The 13020-nt window shown below is 38.7% G+C and overlaps 2 protein-coding genes and 1 long non-coding RNA gene across 3 annotated transcripts in view; 2 read left to right on the forward strand and 1 right to left on the reverse strand.

Annotated features, from left to right (window-relative positions):
* Window positions 1-13020, reverse strand: part of LOC131995006 (uncharacterized) — a 58890-nt gene that overhangs the window by 37367 nt on the left and 8503 nt on the right. The gene's annotated exons all lie outside the window — the stretch shown is intronic.
* The window catches only part of LOC106092440 (vitamin K-dependent gamma-carboxylase), a 36912-nt gene that overhangs the window by 14833 nt on the left and 9059 nt on the right, over window positions 1-13020 (forward strand). The gene's annotated exons all lie outside the window — the stretch shown is intronic.
* Window positions 8003-12460, forward strand: LOC106092442 (uncharacterized). Its single transcript, XM_013259312.2, has one exon. It carries the CDS (start codon window positions 9082-9084, stop codon window positions 9745-9747), a length of 666 nt encoding a protein of 221 aa, XP_013114766.1. The 5' UTR covers window positions 8003-9081; the 3' UTR covers window positions 9748-12460.

Consider the following 13020-nt stretch of genomic DNA (forward strand, 5'->3'; position numbering starts at 1 on the left):
AGGTCTGAAAGCTTTCTTAAGGATGTCTGTCAGTCCATAGTGGATTTGTTCCCTTCAAAATGTTATTCGTCAAAAAAGACCATAATGGATGGACTCAACCATTTAATAAAACAACATTTCATAATTTTTATCAGTCTGGTATCTGTTATACATTTCAATCTCTGTTGTGTGAGAACAAAAATATAACCATTTCCATTGAAGGGGGTTGTAAGTGGTGAAAGATTTAATCCGAATACATACAAGTAAATAGAGACACATGCACACACACTCATAATGTGGCAGCAATATACAATTGCACACTACCCGCTACTATGCACTGTCTACTGTTAAAGAGTGTAGTTGAATGTTATCATTCAAAATGATAGTCACAGCCATAGCCACCTTTGAATAGCCGACAGCTGAGCATGCCGAAAAAAATGCACCAACAAACAACCACCATCATCAGCCTTGCCGCCACCACCCCCTTTTTGGGTGATGAAAGAAAAGCTAGCCAGCTACACACATCGCGTGGTAAAGGCAGCCCAAGGGACAAAGTTTTGGTGAAAATTTAACCCTCTACGTGCCAACTAACAGTAAACGAAACACTGAGCGAGCTTGTAGGTGAATAACGCAAACAAAAGTAAATCCAAGTGAAAAACCCTCACTCACCCATACATAAGCGAAAGCGAGCAAAGAGAAAAATTTGCCAAAGGCAAAAACATATGAAAAAAAAATGTTGAAAGAATTTATGCATGAGCCAAGTGGATGAAAACAAGTCGTCCATCGTATCATGTCATATGGGGGTTCGTTTGTTCGTAAAATTTACTACACCATAGCGCAAAAAAACAGATGAAATTCAACCCCTATAAGTCTTGAGCAAGCACTGTGACAACACACAATGGAAAAATGTAAAGAAAACAAAACAAAGACTTACTGAATCTGATTTGTAGGGAGTAAGAGCAGAAATCAAATGGAGTCCCTGAATCGAATAAAGCTCTCTACATATAAAGACAAATAGGTTGGTCGTCTAAAAATTGCGCAATTTTTCGTTGACCAACCTATGACAGTGCCAACAAGGTATTGTTGACTATGTTTAGAAAAAGCACTCATATAATTGGGCTTCTTGAGCCCTAGAGGTGGCTGCAAATTTGCTACAAATTCTAGAAGGCTGATAACTTTTTACATTCTTCCAAATTGCAGTCTTCCAATTTGATTTTATGAGAACCTGTATTATACGGATCTTCTCTAGAGGCAAGATTTAAATGAAATTATCTCTAAACCTAAACATTTTTGTCTTAACTTGAACTTATTCCAAAGGTGAACAGGTTAGGTTGAAAAGCGGGTGCAGGTATTGATTCGCCCCATGCCACTATGGACACACACCTAAGCCAGTAATCGGCTTGTTGTGCGCTCTAAAAACTATAAAGTAACCTCTAAAAAGAAAATTTTAAGTTAGAAATTCCGTGCTACTTATAAAATCCTTAATTGTTTTCAATACTACTCCCCTAAATTGGTTCAAGTCTGGTATTGTGTCTCCACCTAAGTGCCGGTATCTGTTAGACGGGAAAGCCGGGCAATGACAAAGGAAACGCTCCAACGTCTCATCATCTTCCCCCGCATGCCCTCAACATGCTATCACTTGCCACGCCGATTTTACATAAGTGAGCTCGTAGTCCCGTTAGTGTCCCGTTATGATACCAATAGCTATACTGTACTCGTCTTCTCACGATCTGGAACCCCCCCACAGGTTTTCGCCCTCCTACCGACCGTTTCGCTGTTCCACAATGTTGCATGCGCATTCGTCGCCCACTACCATAACTCGGACTGCGTCGACCCGAAAGGCTTCGAGTTAACCAAATTTATTGAAGGCAGTCCTCTGGCCTTCACCGCCAAATCGCCTGCCCTTTCATTTCCCCTTTCTCAGTTATGACCCGGCAACCAAACGATGCGGATTTTGCCATCTTCAGAGAAGGCGTTAATCTCCTTCTTACACTGCAAGACTCTTCGTGACCTTACCGTCCTGGTTGTTATTGCCCTTATGGCAATATTACTATCCGTAAAGATGTTCACACTCGACGTCCTCGCGTTAGCACCACATCACTTCACGCATTTCGTGATCGCCCGGATCTCCGCCTGCAGGACCGTATTATGGTCAGGCAGTCTAAAACAGATCTCAGTCCCTGGATTCTCAATGTAACCTCCAGGCCCACTCTGTCCTCTAGCTTTTATCCATCCGTGTAACAAGGGTTCCGTCAATCCAAGACTGTGCCGATGGCAGCAGTGCCTCACCTGATTGTTCACCTGAAATGAACCTTGTAGCAGTGCCTCGCACTCGACTTCAAGGTTCATCTCAGGTATCCGAGGTTTCCGATCGGATACCTGAGATGAACCTTGAAGTCGAGTGCGAGGCATTGCTACAAGGTTCATCTCAAGTGAACAATTTTCCAAATTTTTTTTAAGTAAAAAATTCTTTGGTGAAAAATTTTTTACTTCATATTAAGGAACTTTTATCTTAAATGGTAGTACAATATTGCCTTAAAGTTACTTAGGAATGTTCACATCCTCTACATCAGACAAGACTTCTAAGAAAAAAGAATTTCAAGTGAAACTCCTTCTGCTTTCCAACGCACAGTGTTGCCAAATCGTATAAACTTGGAAATAATTCTGGAACTTTTGATCGCATAGAGATATGTAAATCAAACTTTACATAGTCAATGTTGAAGTGTTTTGCAATAAGTATGTATGCATGTATAAGTATGTATGGGAACCCTAGTGGATCCAGAAGCTCGTCCATGGAGCTTGAAAGTTGATCACCTCAAGTATGACAAATTTTGTTCTGCTTGCCAAACAGTCATTTAGGGACCGATCGGCCTGAGTTTTTTTTTTCAAGATAGAGATCGTAAAACACTTCAAAAAACTTGCGGTATATCTCTCATCTCATGTATATGTCTAACGATTTATGAGTTATTGGTCTTACAACGATTTTTTTTAAAAATTTTTGTCAAAGTATGGTCGGTATTTCTGAAATTGTGAATCTATTTGGAAACCGATGGAAGATGTTTAAACATCGTTAGAAAGGTTACAAAATTACAAAAAATTAGAATCTTATATATCCTCTTTGTCGAGTTCTTTTCCCGCTATCTCTTTTTGGGCAAACAAAGGATAAAGGAAAAGAATGGCTATGATATTGGAGCTATGGGTTGCCCAAAAAGTAATTGCGGATTTTTTAAAAGAAAATAAATGCATTTTTAATAAAACTTAGAATGAACTTTAATCAAATATACTTTTTTACACTTTTTTTCTAAAGCAAGCTAAAAGTAACAGCTGATAACTGAAAGAAGAAAGAATGCAATTACAGAGTCACAAGCTGTGAAAAAAATTTGTCAACGCCGACTATATGAAAAATCCGCAATTACTTTTTGGGCAACCCAATATATCAAGTTATGGGCCGATTCGTACTATAATTGAATTGAATGTTGGAGAACAAAGTAGAAGTTATTGTATAAAATTTCAGCCAATTCGATAAGAACTGCGCCCTTTGGAGGCTCAAGAAGTAAAATCAGGAGATGGGTTTATATGGGAGCTGGATCAGGCTATAGGCCGATTCAGACCATATTTGACACGCATATTGAAGGTAATGGGGAAGCCGTTGTAAAAATGTTCTGCCAAATCGGATGGTAATTGCGCCCTCTAGAGGCTCAAGAAATCAAGATCCCAGATCAGTTTATATGGCAGCTATATCAAGTTATGGGCATAACAAAACAAGCCATGCAAAATTTCAGCCAAATCTGATGAGAATTGCGTCCTCTAGTGGCTCATGATGTCAAGATCCAAGATCGGTTTATATGACAGCTATATCGATATGTCCCATTTACAATTTCAAACGACCTACACTAATGGCAAGTATTTGTGCAAAATTTCAAGCGCCCAGTTTTATTCCTTCGAAAGTTTGGGTGGGTAATCGGCTTAGATAAATCGGCTTAGAATATCAAGACTTATATACTTTGTTGTCTCTCAGATCAATATATCGAAGGAGTAGAGAGGTACCAAACCTCACTGTTCCCAATTTCATCGAAATCGGATGAAAAATGTTCCTTTTATAGGTTAAATACCCTATATCGGCAAGTCGGTCTATATGGCAGCTATATCCATATATGACCTGATCTGGACGACATTCAACAAAAAGGTGTAAGGGGGTACCAAAGCTCACTGTTTTAAATTTCATCGAAATCGGATGAAAAATGTTCCTTTTATAGGTTAAATACCCTATATCGGCAAGTCGGTCCATATGGCAGCTATATCCAAATATGATCCGATCTGGACGATATTCAACAAAAAGGAGTAGAGAGGTACCCAAGCTCACTGTTCCAAATTTCATCGAAATCGGATGAAAAATTTTCCTTTTATAGGCTCAATACCCTATATCGGCAGATCGGTCTATATGACAGCTATATCCAAATATGACCTGATCTGGATCACATCTAACAAGAATAGAAAGGGGTCTACCAAAACTCACTGTACCAAATTTCATCGAAATCGGATGAAAAATGTTCCTCTTATGAGTTCAATACTCTATATCGTAAAATCGGTCTACATGGCTGCTATATCCAAATATGGTCCGATCTGGATCACCTTTAACATAGAACTGAATGTGCCAATTTTTATGGAAATTGGGTAATAAATGGATCTTTTATGGCATTTATACCCTATATCGGGAGATCGGACGACCGATCTATAGGGCAGTCATATTCAAATATGGTTAAGTCATAACAATTTGGATTATACAGGTCCCAGCGGTTAATGCGCCTTTTATGAGCTTAGGACCCCAAATTGATAGATAGGGTCCGCTCTGAGCCATATTCGATTCGGATATCGGGAGGCTCAATATAACTCGGTGTTTCAAATTTCAGCGAAATCGGGTATTAAATGCGCTTGTTATGGCTTTAAAACCCTATATCAGGATATCGTTCTGTATGACCACTAGGTATATCTAAATATAGTCCGGTCGGGACCATATTTGGCTAGAATGTTAAAGGGTTTAAAAGAACTCATCCTTTTTAGCAAAATCGGATGATAAATGCGTCTTTAATAGGTTCAAGAACCTAAATCGGGAGCTTCAAACCATTTAAGTCACCTGGACCTAATGGAATATTTCCGGCGTTACTATAGAAAGAGGCAGATTATCTAGCGCCTCGTCTGGCGAAAATTTTCACAGCGTGCCTAGGACTTGCATATACTCCGAAAGCCTGGCAGGAGGCAAGGGTGGTGTTTATACCCAAGCCCGGCAGGCAAGTTATGCGCCACCAAAGGCCTACAGACCCATAAGCCTTACGTCCTTTCTACTCAAACCCATGGAACGTACTGTGGACACCATGATTAAGGAGTAGGACATCCAGCGAACTGCTCAAATACAAACAGCATGCCTATGTCAAGGGAAGGTCGAAGGAGACTGCCCTGCACGAGGTTGTGCATAAAATAGAAGAATCCTTCGATGCCAAAACGTACAGACTGGCGGTATGCATTACATCGAGACGGCTTTGAACAATGTGCGAACCCACACACAGATCCAATCCTTAGACCAGTACCGGGTGGACTCGGTCTTTAGAGGCTGGATAAACCATATGCTAAGGAAAAGGTGGATAAATTGTGTCTCCCATGACATCAATATAAGGGAGAAAGTGGCACAGGGCACGCCACAGGGGGGGGGCATTTTATCGCCACTCCTATGGGTGACCACCATTATGGATGCTGACTGAGAAGGGATTCGAACCCGACGATGTTATAATACTTCTAAGTGGTAAGGATCCGAACCAGCTATGCAGAAGAGCCGAAAGGGTCTTGCATATGGTATATGACTGGGCTAGACCCAGAGGTCTCAATGTTAACCCAGAGAAGATTAAAATATGCCTGTTCACGAGGAAGACGAAGGTGGGCCAATTTAACGCACCACGTTTACTCAATAAGACGATTTCGATATCTGACAAGTTCAAATACTTAGGTGTGATCTTGGACAGGAAACTAAATGGGAAGTGTCACATTCAGTAGCGTACTGAGAAGACGCACAGATGTTGGGCACTATGTAGACGGGTCGTAGGGTCGAAATGGGACCTGAATCCGAGGATAGTCCACTGGCTCTACAGTAGCGTGATTAGACCAATACAGTAGTTTGGTGGACTGCTATGGTGAAAAAGTGCAACATAAGGACCATACAACAGGTTCAGAGAACATGTTGTCTTGGCATAGGCGGAGCGATGAGGACCACGCCCACTAGGGCACTGGAGACTATTCTAGATATACGACCTATTGACAAACAGATTAAGTGTGAGGCAGCCACTGCGGCTATGAGACTTAAGGCGATGGGGTTGCTCACACCATCGCGGTATAATCGAGGCGACGATAGGAAACCAGGAAGGATGGGAAGAGGTTTCCGATCGGATACCTGAGATGAACCTTGAAGTCGAGTGCAAGGCACTGCTGCCATCGGCATAGTTTTGGATTGACGGAAGCCTAGTATTGCCATCTGGAAGATCATGTTACACGGATGGCTCAAAGATAGAGGACAGAGTGGGCCTGGGGGTTTACATTGAGAACCCAGAGACTGAGATCTGTTTTAGACTGCCTGACCATAATACGGTCCTGCAGGCGGAGATCCGGGCGATCACGGAATGCATGTAGTGGTGTGGTGCTAACGCGAGGATGTCGAGTGTGAACATCTTCACCGACAATAAAATTGCCAAGGATAAAATTGCTAAGGACAATAACAACCAGGACGGTAAGGTCACGAACAGTCTTGCAGTGTAAGAAGGAGATTAACGCCTTCTCTGAGAATGGCAAAATCCGCATCGTTTAGGTGCCGGGCCATAACGGAGTAAGGGGAAATGAAAGGGCAGACGATTTGGCGGTGAAGGCCAGAGAACTGCCGTCAAAAAACTTGGTTAACCCGAAGCCTTTCGGGACGACGCAGTCCGAGTTAAGGAAGTGGGCGACGTATGCGCATGCAACATTGTGGAACAGCGAAACGGTCGGTGGGACGGCGAAAATCCTATGGGGGAATCCAGATCGTGAAAAGACGAGGCTATTACTGAAAGGAAGCAAGAAGGATGTCAGTATGGCTATTGATATCATAATGGGACACATAAGACTACGAGCTCACTTATGTAAAATCGGTGCGGCAAGTGATAGCATGTGTAGGGCATGCGGGGAAGATGATGGGACGTTGGAGCATTTATTTTATCATTGCCTGGCTTTCGCGTCTAACACATACCAGCACTTAGGTGGAGACACAATACCGGGCAAGAACCAATTTAGGGGAGAGGTATTAAAATCAATTAAGGATTTTGTAAGTAGCACGGTATGCCCATAGTGGCATGAGGCGGATTAATATCTGCACCCTCTTTTCAACCTCACCTAACCTAAATCGGGACATTGGTCTATTTGCCAGTTATATCCAAATATGATCGGAATTGAATCGCAAAGTCTATTTTTTTCTGTAAAAATATCAACTTGTTGATAGTCGAAAAGTAGACTTTTAGATAACTAAAAAAATTAAAAAGTCGACATTTTGATTTTTAGATCCCTAAAGGCTGGTACGTTATTCACAGGTGAAAACACATGTTTTGTACAGTAACTTTTTGAAACACTGCAAAAATCTCAATGATAATATAATACTTTTATGAAAATTTTTTCATAAGTAATGATGTTATATTCCCCTTAATGAAAGTTTATTTTGCTTCAAAATCTAATATCTAAATTTGTGAGAAACTAAATTGCGTTGCCAACTTTCGATATTTTTACGTTGCGCTTGATTAATTCTATCTGCAAGAGATTTGACAGATACAGATGTTTGTGACGTCTACCTCAACAATAAGTGTGCTATGTACCGTTATACAACACATGCTAGTAACTATTCGATTAATGTGCAGTTAAATGATTCAAGTTGTTTTAAACACTGTGCCTTACATACAATGTGTATTCATTGAACAAAAGCTAAATATCCCATAAGATATACATACTACATACCTAACCAAAGGAGAGCAGTCGATGGTTATGAGGACTCCAAAACGACACTCACCACTTACCATCAAGCAAAATTGAAAATCGCCGGCCGACAATCAACCAAGCAAACGACCAACCAGCCAGATATCCATCCATTCAGCCAGTCACCACATTCGCCAACATTGTAAGCAGTAAGGGTTGTTTTGTATACAATTTGCGCATGACCCAACCACCGACCGACCAACTAACTAACCGACCGGTCCTCAACGCTATCGTCTCGCTTCCGTGCAGGTAACAGCCGGCATCAACGCAACCCATAGAGCACAGTTGAACAGCGGCATTCGGAGCGTACGGACCATAAACAAATAGTTTGGCGGAAGCGGCAATTCTTCTTTAACTAATTTCAATTATATTCTCCCTCACTTCTCATTTCTTATAACACCCCAAAAATTTAGACATTTTGAATAATAATATCAACCAACAACAAATCAGCTAACCAACAAAAAAGAAACCAAGGAACTTCATCACACTTTGTGTATGTATCCAGTGGTGTGGTGTTAACCAGGCAACAGCAGTAGCAGCAACATCCACACACAGATAATAACCGTTATAATCATCAGGAAAAGCAAAGCAAAAAAAAAAAAATAAAGGAAGGAAAAATTTGTGCAATTTCAAGTACGACGACATCATTTTGGAAGACCTATTTATTAGTGCCCTTCTCGAAACAGCAACCAGCAGCAGGAGGTGTTTTCATCACACATTCGTGACCAGGGAAAAGTGCAGAGAGTAGGATAAAATTCTAGAAATTTTCCTGCCACTGACGACTTTTCTTCTGTATAAGAAGTTACATATTTTGGGTGTTAAGTTGTAATTTTTTCGGACAAATTTTCTTGAGGCCCCCATTTGACTCCTTTGTGAGCAAGTAAATCAGTAAAAGTGGAATCCCCAAAGGCAGAAAACTCTTCGGACGCTCAAACAGCAGCACCCACACCCGCAGCAGTAGCAGCAGCAGCACTAACGGCCGCAGCTGAAACTCCAGCCCAAGCAGCTACCACCCCCAAGGCGTTGGCAAATAAGACAACGGCCGCCAACAACCGCCGCCCCAAAATGACCGACAATTGTGGCAAATGCAAGAAGACCATCAATGCCAAGGAGGGCATCAGCTGTGGCTGCCAAAAGAAATATCATCGCAGCTGTGCCAATATCGATGACACCCTGTACGAGGCCATACAAAAGAACCCCATGATCTTGTTCAGCTGCGATGAGTGTCGCCAGCAATCGCCCAAGGCAATGGCCACCAAACTCCAGGCCATGGAGGATAAGCTGAATAAGCTTGTCAATGGGGTCAATCAGATACAGGGACGCATGTATCAGCAGTATTTCCAAATGGGCCCGCCCAATGCCAATAATGCCAACGAGGTGAAAAAGCAAACCAACAGTCTCATCGTGGTGGGCAACAATTGCAATTCGGATCGCTTGCAGGTGGTCTGCGACTATGGCCGTTGGGTGCAGGTGGGTAAATTTGCCACCTCCACCACAGAGGACGATATCATCGAGCACTTGGCCGAAGAATTGAAAATGAACAAGAATCTTGTCAAGTGCACCAAATTGGTGAAGAACGATGCAAATTTGGCTGCCTTGTCATATTGTAAATTTAAAATTTCCATACCGGATTATCGCTTCAATGAACTGTTCAACGAGGCTATTTGGCCTAGTGGTGTAATGGTCTCACCATTTACACCACGTTCCCAATTAAATCAAAATCGCATTTAAAGAAAAGGCCAAAAAAAAAGAAACAACATCAAGAAGCAAGGCAGCAGCAGCAGCAGCATGAAGATGATGTAGAAGAGAAGGAGGGAGAAATAGCAGGTGTATGTATGTAGAGGCGTGTGTATGTGATTTGCAATGCAATGAATCGGCCCCCTTTAGCCATAACAAGAACAAAAACAACAGCAACACAAAACCCCCAATTCAAAAGAAGGCAAGAATGAAAACGAAAAAATTGATGAGTGCAAGAAATGAGAGAGGGAGAGTGAGAGTGAGAAATAAGTGCATAAGAAATTTTTGAGTATTGTTTGCGGTGTTTATTTCATAGTTAATCAGCTGTGGTGAATAGAGAGCTTGTATCAAATGCCGGCAAAAAAGAGCAGGCTCTCTCCTTCTCACTCTCATTTAAAAAGTGAATAGAGAGAGAGAGAGAGAGAGAGAATAAGTCAACTTTTGCAGTAAGGGAAATGGCAAATAATGGATACCGACAAAAGTCACAACAAAAACAACAAATTTCCAGACAACCCCCCTTTACTCTCCCTATTATAAATAACTTGTATAATACCATCAATTTCGAGAACTTTTGTGTGTCTCCTCCTCACATTACAACAAGGATTGCCATCTTTTATTTTTTTTATACTTTGGCAAGATTCATGTATTGCATCATAGAAAACATTGCCAAACAAAAAACAACACCTCTATTTTACAAATATTTACATTTTCAAAAATTTTCATATTTTTGCAATTGAAAACAAAATGTAATGAATTTGCTTAAAACTCTACAAGAACAAGAACAAAAGAAAAATTTTTCAAACCATTCAAAAGCTTAAAGTAACTTAAAAGAAAATCCGATAACAAATATTCATAACCAAAAGAAAACAAAGATATATACTTTAAATATTTTAGAAATTTATAACAGAAACTCTAAACCTAAAAGTCCACACTATTTGAGAACAAACAAATCCCCCCCTCCCCCAAACAAGCAAAAGTAAAATGTACTTATTAGAAATTTGCAACATAACTTATATTTGTCGTAAAAAAAAATTACCATAAAAAAAGTAAAAACAATACACAACAAAAAAGGATAAGACGAATTAAAGAAAAAAAAAACATACACCTCTCCCCCCACAAAGAGCAACTAACCCCTGATAGCATTGAAAACAACACATCCATCCATCCATTACAAAGAGATGGTTGGGTGGTGAGTAGGGTTTACTAGGGGTCTTTATGAGAGAAAGTAAAAGAATTCCTTCAATTTTTAAAAAAACAAAACACACAAAATTTAGAAATTAATACAAATTATTATGATTATGCGCTGAGATGTTGTACCACATACATACATATTTAAAAACAAATACATAAAAAAGTATATATTACAATTTAAAATATTTCCAAAGACTAACTTTAAGTATATTCCCCCTTGAAGACATTTTTAAAAATTACATTTACCAATTACAACAAGAACAAAATATTTAATATTTATAAACACATAAATAAATATATATGTACGCGTACTTTAAATGTATGTATTTTGAAATTTGAAAAACAAAGAATAGCGGAACAACAAAACAAACTTCCTTGCAAACAGAAAGTCCTTAGCAAGAATATAATAAACCCACTTTATATATGTTTAAATATATTCAATTTAATTTTTTTCTCAACAACCACCAAAAATATATGTGTATTTCTTCTAAACATCAAAACTTCAAATAAACTTGAACCAAGTTTCCTTTTCTTCAAATGGAGGAAAGACTCAATTAATAAAGTAAAAAAAAATTGAAAACAAATTCTGTTTATTTTCACATATATAAATGCCTATTAAAATTAATTTTTGAGAAAAAAATGCAGAAAAATTCTTCTTTTAGTTTAATCTTTAAAATAATAAAAAAAAAAAACAGCCATATTCTCAAGAAGTAAGGAACCCCCCAATTAAAAGAAACCCCCCACAAATCGTTGTTAATTAGTAAACATTCAACATTAACCACAGAACTTCTTAAAAATGCAGGGACAGCAATGAATTTAACACAGCGTAGCTATAATTATAGACACTGCTGTTATTCTCTCTTTAACATAGGCCTCTCACACTTAGCGCCCACCGCCCAGTGTGGGGAAACACCTCTAGCCTGCTGTTATAGCTACAGCATGTTCGATTCTCATTTGAAACCTCAGGCCGTTTTAGAGCAAGCTCTCTCTCACTCTCTCTATGAATGTGAAAATACATAGACATATATTAATGTGGAAACACATACATACACAAGAAATTTCAAAATATTATCCTTTAATTGTAGTTTGAAGCAAATTTTTCCAAATGCTTGTCGTCGTAAACGATTTTAGAGATTTTCAAAATAGTAAAAACCAACAAAAACAAAAATATACATGAAAAAATCTATGCAAATAAAAACAAAATCTTTTTGTGACATTCTTAAACAACAAAAACAAAATTGTTTTCTTTTTCTAAAAACAAACAAAAACATTCTTTTAAAAACAATAAAAAATGTTTTCCTTCTTTTTTTTGTTTTAAACAAACAAATTTAAAATTCAATACCTTTTTTTTCTTTTTTTTGTGCTCAAAGCTATTGAAAATTTTAAAAAATTTTAATTCTAACCGATTGATTAAAGGCATTTTTTTACAAAACGGCAAGCGTCAAGTTTGTCTTTATACATAAAATCAATACAAAATACTTTTTATTATGGTTTTTTTTCTGAATTATTTATGAAATTACAATATACAATAATAATCACAAATCAAGAAGAAAAGAACAAAAACAACAACAGCAGAGACAACAATTTAAATATTTAGTATACAACAACAACAAAGGAATGGAAAAAAACACAAAAAAACAAACATAATGCATGCATGTATTTATATCAAATTTTTAAAAACCAAAAATAAATTTCATGAAATAAAACACACAAAAAATTCAAAAATAATTTTTATTAAAATATAAGGGAAGGCAAAAGTCGTGCGATGACGACTGCATAATTATAAGTAGAAATCTGGCGATATCATTATATGGAAGCTTTGTTAAAATCTGAACCGATTTTGGGTGACTCCTTTCTTCAGATTCGTAAATCATGAAAATCGGTTTAGGTTAGGTTGCGACACCAAAGTCCTACAGACCCATAAGCTTAACGCCCTTTCTACTCAAAACCATGGAACCTAATGTGGACACCATGATAAAGAGTAGAAAATCCAGCGTACTGCTCAAATACAAACTGCATGCCTATGTCAAAGGGAAGGTCGGTGAAGACTCCCCTACACAAAGTTGTGCCTAAAAT

This window comes from Stomoxys calcitrans, chromosome 1, assembly GCF_963082655.1.
Source record: "Stomoxys calcitrans chromosome 1, idStoCalc2.1, whole genome shotgun sequence".
Lineage (NCBI taxonomy): Eukaryota > Metazoa > Arthropoda > Insecta > Diptera > Muscidae > Stomoxys > Stomoxys calcitrans.

Coding starts and splice junctions, on each gene's coding strand:
- LOC106092442 (XM_013259312.2), top strand. CDS start 9,082: ATGACCGACAATTGTGGCAAATGCAAGAAGACCATCAATGCCAAGGAG.